Genomic DNA, 16199 nt, shown 5'->3' with positions numbered 1-16199 from the left:
GCCTGTGATGAGTTTGCATGATCTGTGTGATAACTTGTGTTTTCTCTGGGTGCTCTCATCTCTTCCCACATCTCAAAGGTGTCAACAGGTTACATGGCCACACTGTAAATTGTCCCAAGTGTGTAGGTGAGTGGCAGAGCCTGGTTGGGGGGGGACCTGGGGCAGGGACCTGAATAGTTGATGGGAATGTGGGGAGAATAGAATGGGACGAGTGTGGGTATGGTGTAAATGGGGGCGTGATGGTCGGGATGAACTCTGTGAACTGAATGGGCTCCTTCCATGCTATATGACCTCACAACTCTTGAAGAACATCCTTGAATCATTTTCTGTCCCACTCAGAATAGAGTGTTGCTTTTAGAGTCTAATGTCAGCCACGTAAACAATGTACAATGTGGTTGCTGGCTGCCAACATGTGATTGCTGCCAACAACATGCTGACTTAATGTAATTAGAGGCTCAATGCTGGGGATGCAAGCTGGAAGATATCGGTTCACTCATCCTGCTAGTTGATTTGGAAGATTTTGCTGAAACGTCACAGGTGGTGACTCTCCAGTGTCAGCTGTAAGTAGTGCACATCTCCAAGAGCTGTCCAGTAGACCTTGAATTTTATGTTGGCTTTGAGATCTTGATCATCAAAAACCCTTTCCATCAGATGGTCAAAGCTTAGCTAGCACTGGAGGCACTACTGAATTTGATCAGTAGGCTGCCTTCACTGAGAATTAACTCCTATGATTTGGAGTGTTCTCGTGTTAATCTAGGGTTTTACCTTATTCTTTGCTCACTCCCCACAGCCTTTAATATCCCACCCGGTCGAAGTGCACACAGCCTCTCACTCATTATGAGCAAGGAGCCGGCTGTTCAGTCCCTTGACAATTCTGTCATTCAATAAGGTAGCTCAGCTCTGCATTCCCACCTATCCCCTGTAACCTGTTTATGGAGAATCTCCCCATTCTTTAATGTCCTACTTAGCCGAACTCTACTCTGCAGACTTCAAAAGTTCACAAGTTTCCCCTCTTAGTCTCAGCCAGCTGTCCTGCTCACTGTACCTTACCTCAAACATCCCTCCCAATCCAATCACACACACTCTTCATTCCATACTGCGGATGTCAAGCAAATACAAAGAGATTTGGGTTCAATTTACTATGAACAAACAGCTGACTGAGAATATCAAAACTTACACAGTGAGAATGGCCCCTTGCATCTTTTGAATCATGTATCATTGAAAACATTTGATATCCAGTTTGTCCTAAATTGCAGCTGGCTGCAACCATCAACCTCGGGTGTTGTTGAATCTTCAGGGTGTGGGATAATTGTCCTAACTGACCTTCAGTTCCTCCTGCTGGGCATCTCGAGGATAGAAACATTCAGTGATCTTTCACACAGATTACCCACCCAGATATTCCATCACAGAGTGTGATAAACTTCCCACGACATTTAATTGCAACACTAACAACCTGGGCATCACCACAAACCAGCTTAACTCAGTATCAAGATAAATGTACCTCTGAAGTGGTCAGAGGCCAAGAACACTGTAAAGAGTGGCTCACACCCCAACTTGCCAAAGTTTGTCCACAACCTACTAAAGATGTTGACAATATGAATGAACATGTTCCACTGGCCTCCCTGGTATGCACAATGCCATTTAGAATGCAGTGTCTTGCTTGACTGGCACCAGATATATCATATTTCATGGATGCTCAGTTTTGAGCTGCCAGATCCATTGTATATGTTCCATTCAGAACCAAGGTGGGTAGCATCACACAGCACCATTGAAGGTATCCTCCACATGATGATTGTACTTTGTTTCTCTAAGAATAGTGCAGTGGGACATTCCTACAAATCTGTCATGGGTAGATTAGTGAGCACGAGGTCAAGTAAATTTATCCTAAGTATTGGTTCAACCTGCCGCAAATCCAAACTGGCTTTAAGATTCGGCCAGTCTGGTCAGTTGTGGTGCTGCCAAGCCAGTCTTGGCAATGGATAAAAGTCCACAGCTAGAATACACCCTGCCTCCTTGTTACTTTCAGCACTTACACATGCTGCACCGAATCATCAGCTGAGAAACGAAGGCTGGAGTACATAGGAGATTTCCTTGCCCCAGTTTGAACCGATGCCATAAGACTATGATTCCCAGAGTTAATGCTGAGGACTCCCAGAGCAAACCTCTCCTACCTGTACACTCCTGCATTGCTACCTCAGGTGAATATGTCCCATCTGCAAGACAGGACACACCCAGGGATCGTGATGGAAGAGTCTGGCAGTGTGTTGGAAGGTACAATATTGTGTTGTAGCTTCCAATATGGTGCCAGATATGTCAAGCTGTTCAAATTTAAACAACGACTCATACACCAGTGCGCGGAGGTTCACGAGGACTTGCTATGTCCAAATTTGGTGGCTACCACATTTAATTTTAGAAACACTGTTGCACATCTGGAATCACATAGAAGTCAGACCAGGTAAGGCCAACAAAGTTCCTCTCCTGAAGGACATCAGTTTTAATGGTAATCAAATACTCACCATTAGTAATACAAATATATTTTTAATACATTTTTAAGAATCACATCTCTGGATTGCTAGTCCAGACTTTTGGATTTCCAGTCCAGTAACTTAACAACTGTGTTACCATAGTACTCCATATCCTCAATGCCTCTGATTAACAAAATTCTGAATTTCAAATTAAAAAATTAGAAACAATGTACAATTTTATTACTTGCCAGCGGTGGGAGAATTCTAAACATCTACCATCCTGTGCAAATGTATCTCGTAATATTACTCCTCAAAAGGCTTAAATCAAATTTTCAGACTTCCTAACCCTGGATTCACCAATCAGTAACAGAAACTATCAATTTCCCAAATAATTTGAAAACTTTCATCGGGTCATCCTTTACCGTAACATTTTATTTACAAAAGTAAACCACTTTGTGCAATCTCTACTTTAAATATTTTACCTTTATTAGCCTTGCAGGATGCTGGAATCCCTCTCGTACCTCCTGTGAGTCTTCAGCAAGAGCACAAGATTTGTGGAAGAGTTCCTCCATACCAGGACTTGCCAACAGCATAACCTTGAAGAATAAGACAGTACTTTTATTCCAATAAAGAATTAAGCAATGAATTTAAAAAGCAAAACCCTCACAGAAAAATTCTGCTCTGCTCTTACAGCTTATAATAAATCGAGTTTATAATAAATTACACTGTTGGCTAGTCCCCAAATGCGTGCGGGACCTGCTATATGGAATTTACAATAATAAAAATAGAAAATGCTGGAAAAACTCAGTAATTCAGGCAATGCCTATGGAAAGGACATTCAGGTCCAGGACTTTTTAAAAATCAGAACTATTTTGATAACGCAGAATTTATAGCAGAAAACAGATCACTGGCCCCAACTTGCCCACTGATCACAGGAACTTCACCCCAATCTACTTACCTGATCTCATGTTTCAGCATAAATTGTTATTCCTTTTCTCCCCCAGGTACTAATTTAGATTCCATGCATCTGGACTATTTGTTTCACGTCTCCCATTTGGCTGCATGCTCCATATTCTAACCATTTCCTGGCTAAACTTCTCTTGAATTTTCCACTAGACTTAATTGGAGAATCCTGTATTGCTAGTACCTAGTTTTGGATTCATCACGTGGAACTACCTTACTAAACTCCTTCACGATTTTATGGATCCCTGTCAAGTTATGTTCTTTTTTAAAGAGAGTAAAAGCTTTAAGTTGTTCAGCCTTTCTGGACAGGTAGAATCTTTCATGAACTACCATAAGACTTAATGTGGTACTTCTATATGGTCAATTTTTCTGCAATATAACAGAAGTACAAACCAAGGGATTGGTTGGGATGGTGGGTCAGAAGTTGTGTTCTTTTAAATCTGGGTTCAATATTACACCAGACCAATGCTCCTCTATGAGTGAACAGAGCAGGCAAATCTCCAGGCCTGGACAAAATGTATCCCAAGCTCTGAAAAGTACAATGCTCTGAATATCAACTTTCACTCCTCTTTGACTACATTGTGATGCCAAATGAATAAAAGGGATTGTTGTGGGACAAAGGGACAGACCAAATAACCAAAAGGACAATTAGTCTAACACCGGGAGTGGCAAACTGTTAGAAAAAGTTCTGTTGTATAGCACAAGTCAGCATTTGGTGAGGCACAGATTAAATCAAGAGGACAGCCAACACAGATTTAAGGGAAGTTCAAGAAGACTAATAACTGAATTTTCGGAGGAAGTAACAAGCAATAATCATGGCAGGAAATGATCTTAGCAAGGGATCTGACTATGTGGTAGACTGATCAAGAAAGTAAAAGTCCATAGGATTGAAGGAGGAAGTGGAAAATTGCATTAAAAGTTGGCTCAGTAGCTGAAAGCAAATCAGAATCAGGTTTATTATCACTGACAAATGTCATGAAATCTGTTGTTTTGTGGCAGCAGTACAGTGCAAGATATAAAGACATAAAAATTACTCTTAGAAGTTAAATAAATAGTGCAAAGAAGGATAACAAGTTAGTGTTCATGGACCATTCAGAAATCTGATGGAGGGGAAGAAGCTGTTCCCTGTAATGTTGAAATGTTGAGAGTGGGTCTCCAGGCTCCTGTACCTCCTCTCTGATGGTAGTAACGTGAAGAGGGCATGTCCAGGGTGGCGAGGGTCCTTAATGATGGATGCCGTCTTCTTGAGGCACCACCTCCTGAAGATGTCCTCGCTGGCGGCGGGGGGTGGGGTGGCAGTGTAGAGTCCTCGAATGGGGAGGCAAAGAGCATTGGCTGACAGGAATTCTGTTGACTGGAGGGCAGCAGTACCGCACCCCTTCTTTTTCAAGTTATGTGATTGAGACCTAAATGTTGGGGCCATAATTAAGAAATTTGATGATAACAAAATTGGCGTCTACGCCAAAGTAGACTTGATTGAGGTGTGCAGAGTTATGAGCAGACTTGACAGGGTAATCAGAAAGGAGCAACAAACAAGCTGCTGGAGGAACTCAGCGGGTCATGCAGCACCTGGTTGGGGGGGGGGGGGGGGGGGGGGCGGTGGTGGGCGAGGAAGAGGAATTGTTAATGTTTCCAGTCAAGATCCTGATCAGAAAGGACACGTTTCCCTAAGCAAAGAGGTTAGTAATCTTGCAGTAGCAGGGTGAGGTTTAAGTTAATTGGTATAAAGAGTGAGGAAAAAATGATTTCATTCAACGAATTGTAGGGATCTGGAATTAACTCTCTGAAAGTGTTGGAAGACAGAACCCTCACTACATTTAAAAAGTTCCTGGATAGACACAAAAAAAGCTGTAAACTGCGAGTCTGTGGAGCAAGAACTGGTTAGTGGGATTCACCTAAAGTGCTTTTTTGGTCTGTATGAACATGATGATGAAATGGCTTCCACACTTGCCATAAATTACTATGATTTTATGAGCTGCTTAATTTCATTTATAGGTAGGTGAGATAGAATCAATCTTTGCACAACAATATAATACAATTCTGTTTTCAATAAGGCCATCACAACCTTTGAGAGAATCATGGAAAGCGATAGAGAAGGCTAAAGTATTCCATGTGCAACAAAAAACAAACCTTTGCACTGTACATATGGTCTGCATCAGGTGGGTCAAGCACCGCTGTGACTTTTTCCAAGGGATCCACCTCTTTGTGCATGATATGGAAATTGCACTGGTTTCCCAGTTGAAATGGTCTATTCAGAAGAAATGCATCGACCCATGTGAACTGAGTATCAAAGAAATCACTTGGGATGTAAAGATTCTGATACCGGCGCCGAAGCTCCATCATGTCACAAGATGTACTGCAAGCAAAATAAAAAGGAGAAAGTTCACTGAAACAATCACTACAGCAACTGAGACTTCGTTGCAAATGAAAGGTCATTAACCTGAAACATAACTGTTTCTCTCTCCACAGAAGGTGCCTGACCTGCCAAATATTTCCAGCATTTTCTGACTTATTTCAAAATTTCCAGCATCAGTACTTTTTTGCTTTTTAATTTAGTATTTCTCAAATAATTTGGTATTTCCACAAGTTGCTTCTTGTATCTTCTAATACATAAAATCTAGACAATTTGTCTGAGTTGAACTAATTGTTCCATCTCAATCCTTTTGGAGGTTCATGGGATCCACAGAGACTTGGCAGATTGGATTCAAAATTGGCTTGGCCAAAGACTGAGGGTAGTGGTGAAGGAGTGTTATTCAGACTGGAAGTCTGTGACCAGTGGTGTTCCACAAGATCTGTGCTGGGATCTGTGTTGTATGTGATATACATAAATAATTTAGACAGAAAAGTCGGCGGGCTGATTAATAAGTTTACAGATGACAAAAACTGGCAGAGTTATGGACAGTGAGGAAGGTTTATCAAAGGATACAAATCAGTTGTATGGGTGGAGAAATGGCAGATGGAGTTTAATCTGGACATGTGTGAGGTGTTGCAATTTGGGAGGTTATGGAGTCATAAGGCACAGAAACAGACCCTTCAGCTGAACTGGTCCATGCCAACGAAGATTCCCATCTAAGCTCGTCTTATTTGCCTGTGTTTGGCCCATATCCCCCGAAACCTTTCCTATCCATGTATCTGTCCAAGTACCTTTTAAATGTTGTTCATGTACCTGCCTCAACCACATCCACTGGCAGCTCATTCCACCTACTGACCACCCTCTTGGTGAAAATGTTGCCCCTCAGGTTCCTATTAAATCTCTCCCTTCACCTTAAACCTATGCCCTTCAAATGTAAGGGGAAGTATTCTATAAATGGCAGTACCTAGGATGGAAATGTTAAATACTAGAGGACATAGATTTAAGATGACAGGGGAAAGTTTAAAGAAGATTTGTGAGGCAAGTTTTTTTTTATTATTATTACACACACAGTGATGGGTGCCTGGAACATGCTGCCTGCCAAGGTGGTGGAAGCAGATATGACAGCAATGTTTAAGAGGCATTTTGACAGGGACATGAACAGGCAGGGGATGGAGGGATATAGACCACGTGCAGGTAGGTGGGATTTAGATTGGCATCAGGGTCAGCACAGACAACATGGACTGTAAGCCTTGTTCCTGGGCTGCACGGTTTTATGATCCAAATTTGTGCATCTCAAGCATGAGCAATTTACAGATTTCTTCAACTTGGAAGTTTCTGATTTGCAGTGAATGGCATCCCATGGAGATAGAATTTTGTTGTTACATAAACAAACTAAGTTGAATTCTCAACATTTTATAAAAGGTAAGCATTAAACAACTGTTCCTTCTTGGTTCAAAATAGGCCAACTAAACACCATGTGTGATTTAACATCACCCACTGTTCCTTTGTTTGTAGGAAAGAAACAGAACAACAATTGCTAATATCGATGTAATCCATTTTTTTGCTGGAAAAGTTAAGAGGATTTTATTTCTTTTCCAAATGAAATGGAAGTCAGCTGCGAGAGGAATTGGCATGATCAGATTCCCTCTGACAGTTTGCTATCCATCACTGCAAGTTCCAACAGTCCCTACCTGAGCTACAAATTAAATTTTCTCCACAATCTCTGAAAGGTTCCTTTCTATAAAATCTGGGAACAAAGTAAACCATAAACATTTTGAGTATAAATTTGACATAGACTTTGAAAAGGTACATTTCACAAATCTGCCACAGGACAATACTTTGAGCAGTGCAATGATAGTGCATCAGCTGATCCTCCCTAACCTTAATGTACTGTGCAAAAAGCAGAAAGCATAAAAATATATTCATAAGCAAATCAGGGAAAGAAGGCAGAGTCTGAAATATAACAGGAGGCTATCCTTTCTTGATGGTCCAGAGAGGCTAGGACGAATGTAGCTCCAAATCTCCCGAAGCCTTTTCGAATAAGGTTAACTTCCAACCATAATACTGCAGAAGCCCAGAATGCTGCCGGTCAGTGTATTGCACCTTATTTGAAAAATCCCCTCTCCTGCCTTAATGGTCCCTGGGAACATAACCTCTCTTCATTGACCCTCTACCAGTCCCAGTTCACTTCTAGTCAATGCTCACAAAATACTTAAACCCTGTATCATAATCAATGATTATATTTTCTCCAAAGCTAACAAGAGTTTGAGGCTGCTCCTTCACAGGCCCACTCCTAAAACCAGGGGTCTAAAAATGTATTGTCAAATCCTGACTTTCCACCCCAGACATGTAGCCACAAGAGATTCTGCAGACGCAGGAATCTGGAGCAACACACATGAAACGCTGGAGGAACTCAGCAGGTAAGGTGGCATCAATGGAGAGAAATAAATAGTCGACATTTTGGGTTGAGACCCTTCATCACCGTCCTGTGAAGTTTCATGAGCAAATGATTAAAACCCAAGGAGCAAAATGAGTGGGAAGATGAGCCACTCAGTCCATGAGGGCATCTCTTGATCTTGCATGGACTGGAAAGGCTAGATGGTTGAAGATTATGAACTCTGCATTTTCAGCTGTTAAACAGTTCAAAGAATAAAATAGAATACATTTTCCAAACAGTAACAACATTTGGCTGCAACTAGAGCCGCAAACACATCCTACAGGCACCATAATACAGGCACAAAAACCATCCTATAGGTCCCCAGGTAGCAGCAAGGATACTGAGGAGCAGATCAGAAGGCAGAATGTAGAAAGGTGCAAAAATAACAGGGTTGTTATCATGGGAGACTTCAACTTCCTAAATATTGATTGGCAACTGCTTAGTACCAAAGGTTTAGATGGGGCAGACTTTGTTAAGCGTGTCCAGCACGGATTCCTGTCACAGTATGTTGACAGGCCGACTAGAGGGAATGCCATATTAGATCTAGTATTAGGTAATGAACTGGGTCAGGTGACAGATCTTTCAGTGGGTGAGCATTCGGGAGACAGTGACCACCGCTCCCTAACCTTTAGCATTGTCATGGACAAGGATAGAAGCAAAGAGAACAGGAAGATATTTAATTGGGGAAGGGCAAATTATGAGGCAATAAGGCTAGAACTTGCGAGTGTGAACTGGGATTAAGGGAAACGTACTATGGAGATGTGGTCGATGTTCAGGGATCTCTTGCAGGATGTTAGGGATAAATTTATCCCGGTGAGTCAGAGAAAGAATGGCAGGGTGAAGGAACCACAGGTGACAAGAGAGGTGGAACAACTAGTTAGGAGGAAGGCAGCAGCATACACAAGGCTTAGGCTACAGGGATCAGATAGGGCTCTTGAGGATTATAGAGTAGCAAGGAAGGAATTTAAGAAGGGGCTGAGGAGAGCAAGAAGGGGACCTGAAAAGGCCTTGGTGAATAGGGTTAACGAAAACCTCAAAGAGTTTTTCACTTACGTGAAGAGCAGAAGGATGATGAGAGTAAAGGTAGGACCGATTAGAGACAAAGGTGGGAAGATGTGCCTAGAAGCTGTGGGAGTGGGTCAGGTCCTCAGTGAATACTTCTCTTCAGTATTCACCAAGGAGAGGGGCCTTGATGACACTGAGGACAGTGTTGGTAAGGTTACTGTTCTGGAGCATGTGGATATCAAGAGAGAGAACGTGTTGGAGCTGTTAGAAAATATTAGGACAGATAAGTCCCTGGGGCCTGACAGAATATTCCCCAGGCTGCTCCGTGAGGTGAGGGAGGAGATTGCTGAACCTTTGGCTTGGATCTGAGTCCTCGTTGTCCATGGAAATGGTACCGGAGGATTGGAGGGTGGCAAATGTTGTCCCGTCTGTGGTGGGCAAGCTGTTGGAAAGGATTCTTAGAGATAGGATCTATGGGCATTTAGAGAATCATAGTCTGATCAGGGACAGCCAGCATGGATTTGTGAAGGGCAGATCATGTCTCACAAGCTTGATAGTGTTCTTTGAGGAGGTGACCAGACAGATTGATGAAGGTAGTGCAGTAGATGTGGTCTACATGGATTTTACTAAGGCATTTGACAAGGTTCCACATGGTAGGCTTCTTCAGAAGGTCAGAGAGCATGGGATCCAGGGAAGCTTGGCCGTGTGGATTCAGAATTGGCTTGCCTGTAGAAAGCAGAGGGTTGTGGTGGAGGGAGTGCATTCAGGTTGGAGGGCTGTGACTAGCAGTATCCCACGAGGATTGGTTCTGGGACCTCTGCTTTTTGTGATTTTTATTAATGACTTGGATGAGGAGGTAGAAAGGTGGGTTGGCAAGTTTGCAGATGACACAAAGATTGGTGGTGTTGTGGATAGTGTGGAGGATTGTCGAAGATTGCAGAGCTGGGCTAAGAAGTGTCAGATGGAGTTCAATCTGGAGAAGTGTGAGGTGGTACACTTCGGAAGGACAAACTCCAAGGCAGAGTACAAAGTTAATGGCAGGATCCTGGGTAGTGTGGAGGAGCAGAGGGATCTGGGGGTTCATATATCCAAAGATCACTGAAAGTTGCCTCAAAGATCAAAGTTGCCAAAGATCCCTGAAAGTTAGCATTCATAAATCACGGGATCGAGTTTAAGAGCCGCGAGGTAATGATGCAGCTCTACAAAACTCTGGTTAGACCACACCTAGAGTACTGTGTCCAGTTCTGGATGCCTCATTATAGGAAGGATGTGGAAGCGTTGGAAAGGGTGCAGAGGAGATTTACCAGGACGCTGCCTGGTTTAGAGAGTATGGATTATGAGGAGAGACTAAGGGAGCTAGGGCTTTACTCTTTGGAGAGGAGGAGGATAAGAGGAGACATGACAGAGGTGTATAAAATATTAAGAGGGATAGATAGAGTGGACAGCCAGCACCTCTTTCCCAGGGCACCAATGCTCAATACAAGAAGGCATGGCTTTAAAGTAATGGTTGGGAAGTTCAAGGGAGATAACAGAGGAAGGTTTTTTACCCAGAGAGTGGTTTGGGCATGGAATGTGCTGCCTGGGGTGGTGGTGGAGACTGGTACATTGGTCAAATTCAAGAGATTACTAGCTAAGCATATGGAGGAATTTAAAATAGAGGGATATGTGGGAGGAAGGGGTTAGATAGTCTTAGGTGAGGTTTAAAGGTCGGCACAACATTGTGGGCAGAATGACCTGTATTGTGCTGTACTGTTCTATGATTCTATGATAATTATGTTCTTGCGTTTACATAATTAGACATAATTACTGATTTTGTTTTTGGTTCACATCCAGGTCAAAATTTGAACAGAAAGCCAAGTGAATTAATAAAGAAAATGCAAGGTAAAGTAACTATTCTCATCATAACATCTCTGACCTCCTGAGAGCTTCAATCCTCATATTCGGGTTTCAGGATAGGCTACTAGACAAATTTTATAATAGTCAGGATTGGAGTCGAGCAACGTCACAGAGTTAGAACCAGGCAATCTTGCTCAATTTGGCATCAAACATAACACCAAGACTGCAAACAATCAGTTTCAGATAGCTGTCACGAAAAAGAATAGAGTCAGGGACTTGAGCTTGTGAAGGGGCCCAAGGTCTTCAGACTTCCCAATACTTAACTGGAGAAAAATTCCACTCAGCCTTTGTAGGAAATCAAACAGTCTGACAAATTAGAATTAATTAGGAATGATGAAAGGTCATGGTAAAATCCTCACTTCTGACTTTATGTTGGAAGGAAGGCATTTGGCGAAGCAAGGGAACAGTACTTGGAGAAATACCTTTCATCATCAGCTAAAATAGAGGTCAAGGAGAGAAACTGGACAGCAGACATTAATCAAGGACAGACCACCAGGATTTGTTAACAGAAGGTCATATTTGACTAATTAATCTTTTGAGGATGTGATAAGTGTTGATAATGATAGAGCATTAGATGTAGCATATATGGACTTCAGTAGTCTCACTTGGCAAATTAATCAAGAAAGTACATCTATCCAATTTTCTACAATAACCTCATAGAAGGGCCTTTTCTTCAACCGAACAAATATGTTGAAAGGAGATTCAAATGGAAGTGGGAGGGTTGGCAGCTGACCCAGACTAAAACCACAGGGTCAGAACTGAATTAACTTGGATGGGAAATAAACTGGCAAAATTGTACCGACAGATGGACTAGGTGAGCAGTTGCATGAAAGAATATATAGAGATGGGGACTTCTGCTTGTAACTGAGCAGAATAAGTGCTTGAAGAGCCAGGGAATGCCAAATTCAAAAAGCAAATGGATTACCCAAGAGGATATCAAACCAGAAACAGTGGTTGGAGAATCAGAAGGTTGAGAAATATTGAAGGAATTCAGAAGAGAGGGGTGAAATAAGGCAAGAAGTGATAATGAGAGGTTTAGAACAGCCAAAAAGGAATACAATTGGGAGGAAATGCAGTCACTATAGTTGTGCACATACCAATCCAAGGAAAACTTAGAGAATTGTACAGTGTAGCGAGAAGCAGTGCGTCTCTGCCTTCTTGGCGATCTGTCTCTCTCTCGACGTGGTGATCGCTCTCGGGATCGTTTGCGCTGGGGTGACCGGTCACGTGAACGCCTTCTGTCCCGGTCTCTGCAAGAGAAATAACGCATAAGAAAATTCGCTTTATATAAAACGTTTGTACTTCATTCAAATCTGGTGCTGAGTAAGAGGTATTTTGTGCTTAAGTCCAGTGTGCATCAAAAAATCCCTCTCTTCTTTTGGGCATCACTAAATGGTACCAAACAAAAATGTTTGCTTAAGCATTTTAGGAAAATGTATGGAAAAAAGAAAACTTTTCCAAAGTGTATTCCTTAAGTATTTTGAGCCTTAATTGAATTAATCCTTGAATGAAAAGACGTTGCTGAGTGTAGAATGTGGAACTTAATTCTTGACCACCCTTCCCTAACTGTTAAGTTCTACTTGGTCTCTTCCAAGCAATCTTGGAACTCTTTTAGGAAGAGTGGACTGTGATCTGAAATGAAATCCCAGGCTATCTTTTCCTTTTCATTGAGGGGCATAGACTGGCCCTATTTACTGACTTGACTAAATCTGAAACATTCTGCACCATGTACTACTTTTACTAATTTACTATATAATTCGAAAGGAAATGAAGAACTCTGAGGTGTTGAGCATGGGGCAGGATGTGAACCAAGTACAGCAAAACTCTGATACTCCACAATCCAACTATCCAGAAATCCCAATGGTTTGGCATCAGGCTCAGAGTGCCGATTTCACGCTCCCTTTCACTCACTGGGGCTCCATTTCCTGTACTCCCTTCCATTTGGCAGGGTCAAAGATCTCACGCTCCCTTCCACTCACTGGGGACTTAGTTCATGGTGCTCTCTTGAAACTTTCCTGGATCCATTTCCCACACTTCCCTGAAATTTACTGGGACCTTGTTTCCGTTAAACTTACCGGTTTCATCAAAAAATGTATTATTCTACTAAACAACTTTAAAATAAAAATTAAAAGTGCATTGGAGTATTAATGGAATAACATCCAATAGTCTGGAAAACCTGCTACTCTGGCACCACCAAAGTTCCATACATGCTGGAGTATGGAGTTTTACTATACACTGTAATCTGCCATTGTACCTTCTTTCATCTTTCCTGGTTAATGTTATTTCCAATCTCTCATGCCGGGCTATGAATCTGGATGGTGGCTCAATCCTTCTCATAGGTTGTGGCTGTGGCATGACTCGCACAGGAGGTTGAAGCAACCCAGCTGCAATAAGAACACAAAGCATTATAAACAGAAAACTGCATGAACTGTTGCTTCTGGAATGTTGATTTTTCCAGTGATCATTGAGGGTGAAGCCAAACACAAACTGGAAGAACAGCACCAAATATTCTGCCTGGGTAGCGTACAACCCAATGGTATGAATATTGAATTCTCCAATTTCAGTTAAACCACTCCCTCTCTTTCCTTTCCGCTCCTCCTGATCTATCCAGGTCCTCTCACACACACCTTTCTTTCCAAACCACAACCCCCTCCATCACTTTCTCTTCCACCACCTACTCCATGTCTCCATCACACACACTTCTCCCACTGGGTCCCCTCCCCCCACTGCTCCCATCTGCCAACCATCCCTCCCTTATTTGGTTCCACTCTTTACCTTCTTTTCTCATCAGATTCATAATCTGCAGTCCTTTTGCAGATTACGAATCTATATCACTATCTCTACCCTTCTCTCCCCCACCTGCCAATCAACCTCTCCTCACCTGGATCCACCAATCACTTGCCAGTTCTTGCCCCACCCCTCCCCTCTTTATACTGGCCATCTCCCTTCTATATCCAGATGAAGGGTCTTGACCCAAAACATGTCCAGTTCCCTTCACGGGATGTTGCCGGGACTGGAGGGCTTGAGTTACGAGGAAAGATTGGATAGGCTGGGACTGTTTTCCTTGGAATGAAGGAGTCTGAGGGGGTAACCTTATAGAGGTTTATAAAATCATGAGAGGCATTGATAAGGTGGATTATCACAATCTTTTTCCTATGGTAGGGGTGTATAAAACTAGAGGGCATAGGTTTAACGTGAGATAGAAAAAATTTAAAGGGGATCTGAGGGGCAAGTTTTTCTACACACAGGACAGTGGGAGTTTGGAACGCTGCCAGAGGAAGTGGTAGAGGCAGGTCCAATTACAATGTTTAAAAGACATTCTGATAGGTTCGTGGATAGGAAAGGTTTGGAGGGATATGAATCAAATGCAGGCAAATAGGACTAGCTCAGGTAGGCACCTTGGTTGGCATAGATGAGTGGGGCCAAAGGGCCTGTTTAACTCCACGTTCCAACAAAATTGTCCAGATAAATTCTCCAAATCCACTTTCTGGATAAGTGCCCCAATGTCAGCACACTCTCCCATGACAACATAAAGCATTTAGGCCCTATTTACACTCAGCCAGCTCTGATGAGCAGGCCACATCATTTGTATGCTTGACAGTAGTCACCTGAAGCAGGCACTCTATGCCAAGCCCTGTCACTTACATAAACTGATAGGAAAGAAGAAATGCTTCAAAGCTTTCTAAAAACAATGTTTCTTTCTCACAAAAGAAATATGAACAAGAGAACACCATTTAGCCTGAGTCTGCTTTGCCATTCATCAAGAACATGTCAGATCTTCTACCTCAACAAAATTTTCCTTCACTGTCCTCATATCCATGATATCCAGAATATCTAATATCCAGAAATATTAATATCCAGAAATCTAACAAGCAGTTTTGAATGAACTCAATGATTGGGCCTCCACACCCTCTGGAGTAGACAATTCCAAAGATTCATTGCCTTCTCAGTGAAGAAATTTGTCCTTTTCTCAGTCCTAAACTATTACACTTGATTCTAGTACTGTGACTCCTGGTGCTAGACTCCTCAAAGAAGGGAAACATCCACCCTGTCAAACCCTGCAAGAATCTTGTAAGTTTCAATGACATTTTCTCCCATTCTTCTAAATTTAGAGAATACAGGTCAAGTCTACTCAATCTCTCCTTGTTTGGCAAACCAGCCACACCTGGAACCAGTCTACTGAATCTTCAGCACACCAAGCACAGCATCGGAATCTGAACTAGACAAAAATGCAGAAGCCTGGCAAAAATGGCATTACTATTCACCAATGCACCCTGTTGAGCACTTCCCGCCCACCTGTGAGGAAGGGTTAAGAAATTATGACCGTACATACAACTAATGAAAAAATACCACGCACGCAAGCCCCTGACTCAAGACCAGGTGGTGATTACTGTGTCTAGAACTTGATTGTAAGCCAATTATACTCAACAGTGAGTGTGAGGTTTGTCCTAAACGGAGAGTGTGAGGTTTGTCCTAAACGGAGAGTGTGAGGTTTGTCCTAAACGGAGAGTGTGAGGTTTGTCCTAAACGGAGAGTGTGAGGTTTGTCCTAAACGGAGAGTGTGAGGTTTGTCCTAAACGGAGAGTGTGAGGTTTGTCCTAAACGGAGAGTGTGAGGTTTGTCCTAAACGGAGAGTGTGAGGTTTGTCCTAAACGGAGAGTGTGAGGTTTGTCCTAAACGGAGAGTGTGAGGTTTGTCCTAAACGGAGAGTGTGAGGTTTGTCCTAAACGGAGAGTGTGAGGTTTGTCCTAAACGGAGAGTGTGAGGTTTGTCCTAAACGGAGAGTGTGAGGTTTGTCCTAAACGGAGAGTGTGAGGTTTGTCCTAAACGGAGAGTGTGAGGTTTGTCCTAAACGGAGAGTGTGAGGTTTGTCCTAAACGGAGAGTGTGAGGTTTGTCCTAAACGGAGAGTGTGAGGTTTGTCCTAAACGGAGAGTGTGAGGTTTGTCCTAAACGGAGAGTGTGAGGTTTGTCCTAAACGGAGAGTGTGAGGTTTGTCCTAAACGGAGAGTGTGAGGTTTGTCCTAAACGGAGAGTGTGAGGTTTGTCCTAAACGGAGAGTGTGAGGTTTGTCCTAAACG

The 16199-nt window shown here is 42.6% G+C and overlaps 1 protein-coding gene across 2 annotated transcripts in view; it reads right to left on the bottom strand.

Annotated features, from left to right (window-relative positions):
• The window catches only part of ccar1 (cell division cycle and apoptosis regulator 1), a 63257-nt gene that overhangs the window by 27779 nt on the left and 19279 nt on the right, over positions 1-16199 (bottom strand). For both annotated transcript variants that reach the window (XM_052027684.1, XM_052027683.1), the window contains exons 9-12: positions 13374-13503; positions 12217-12369; positions 5559-5784; positions 2948-3061 (exon numbers count right to left, since the gene is read on the bottom strand). In XM_052027684.1, coding sequence (XP_051883644.1) covers positions 2948-3061; positions 5559-5784; positions 12217-12369; positions 13374-13503 — 623 coding nt within the window. The remainder of the gene's footprint in view (positions 1-2947; positions 3062-5558; positions 5785-12216; positions 12370-13373; positions 13504-16199) is intronic.

This window comes from Pristis pectinata, chromosome 12 (assembly GCF_009764475.1).
Source record: "Pristis pectinata isolate sPriPec2 chromosome 12, sPriPec2.1.pri, whole genome shotgun sequence".
NCBI lineage: Eukaryota > Metazoa > Chordata > Chondrichthyes > Rhinopristiformes > Pristidae > Pristis > Pristis pectinata.
Note: the sequence above shows the minus strand (reverse complement) of the source record. Positions and strands in the feature narration are given on the sequence as shown.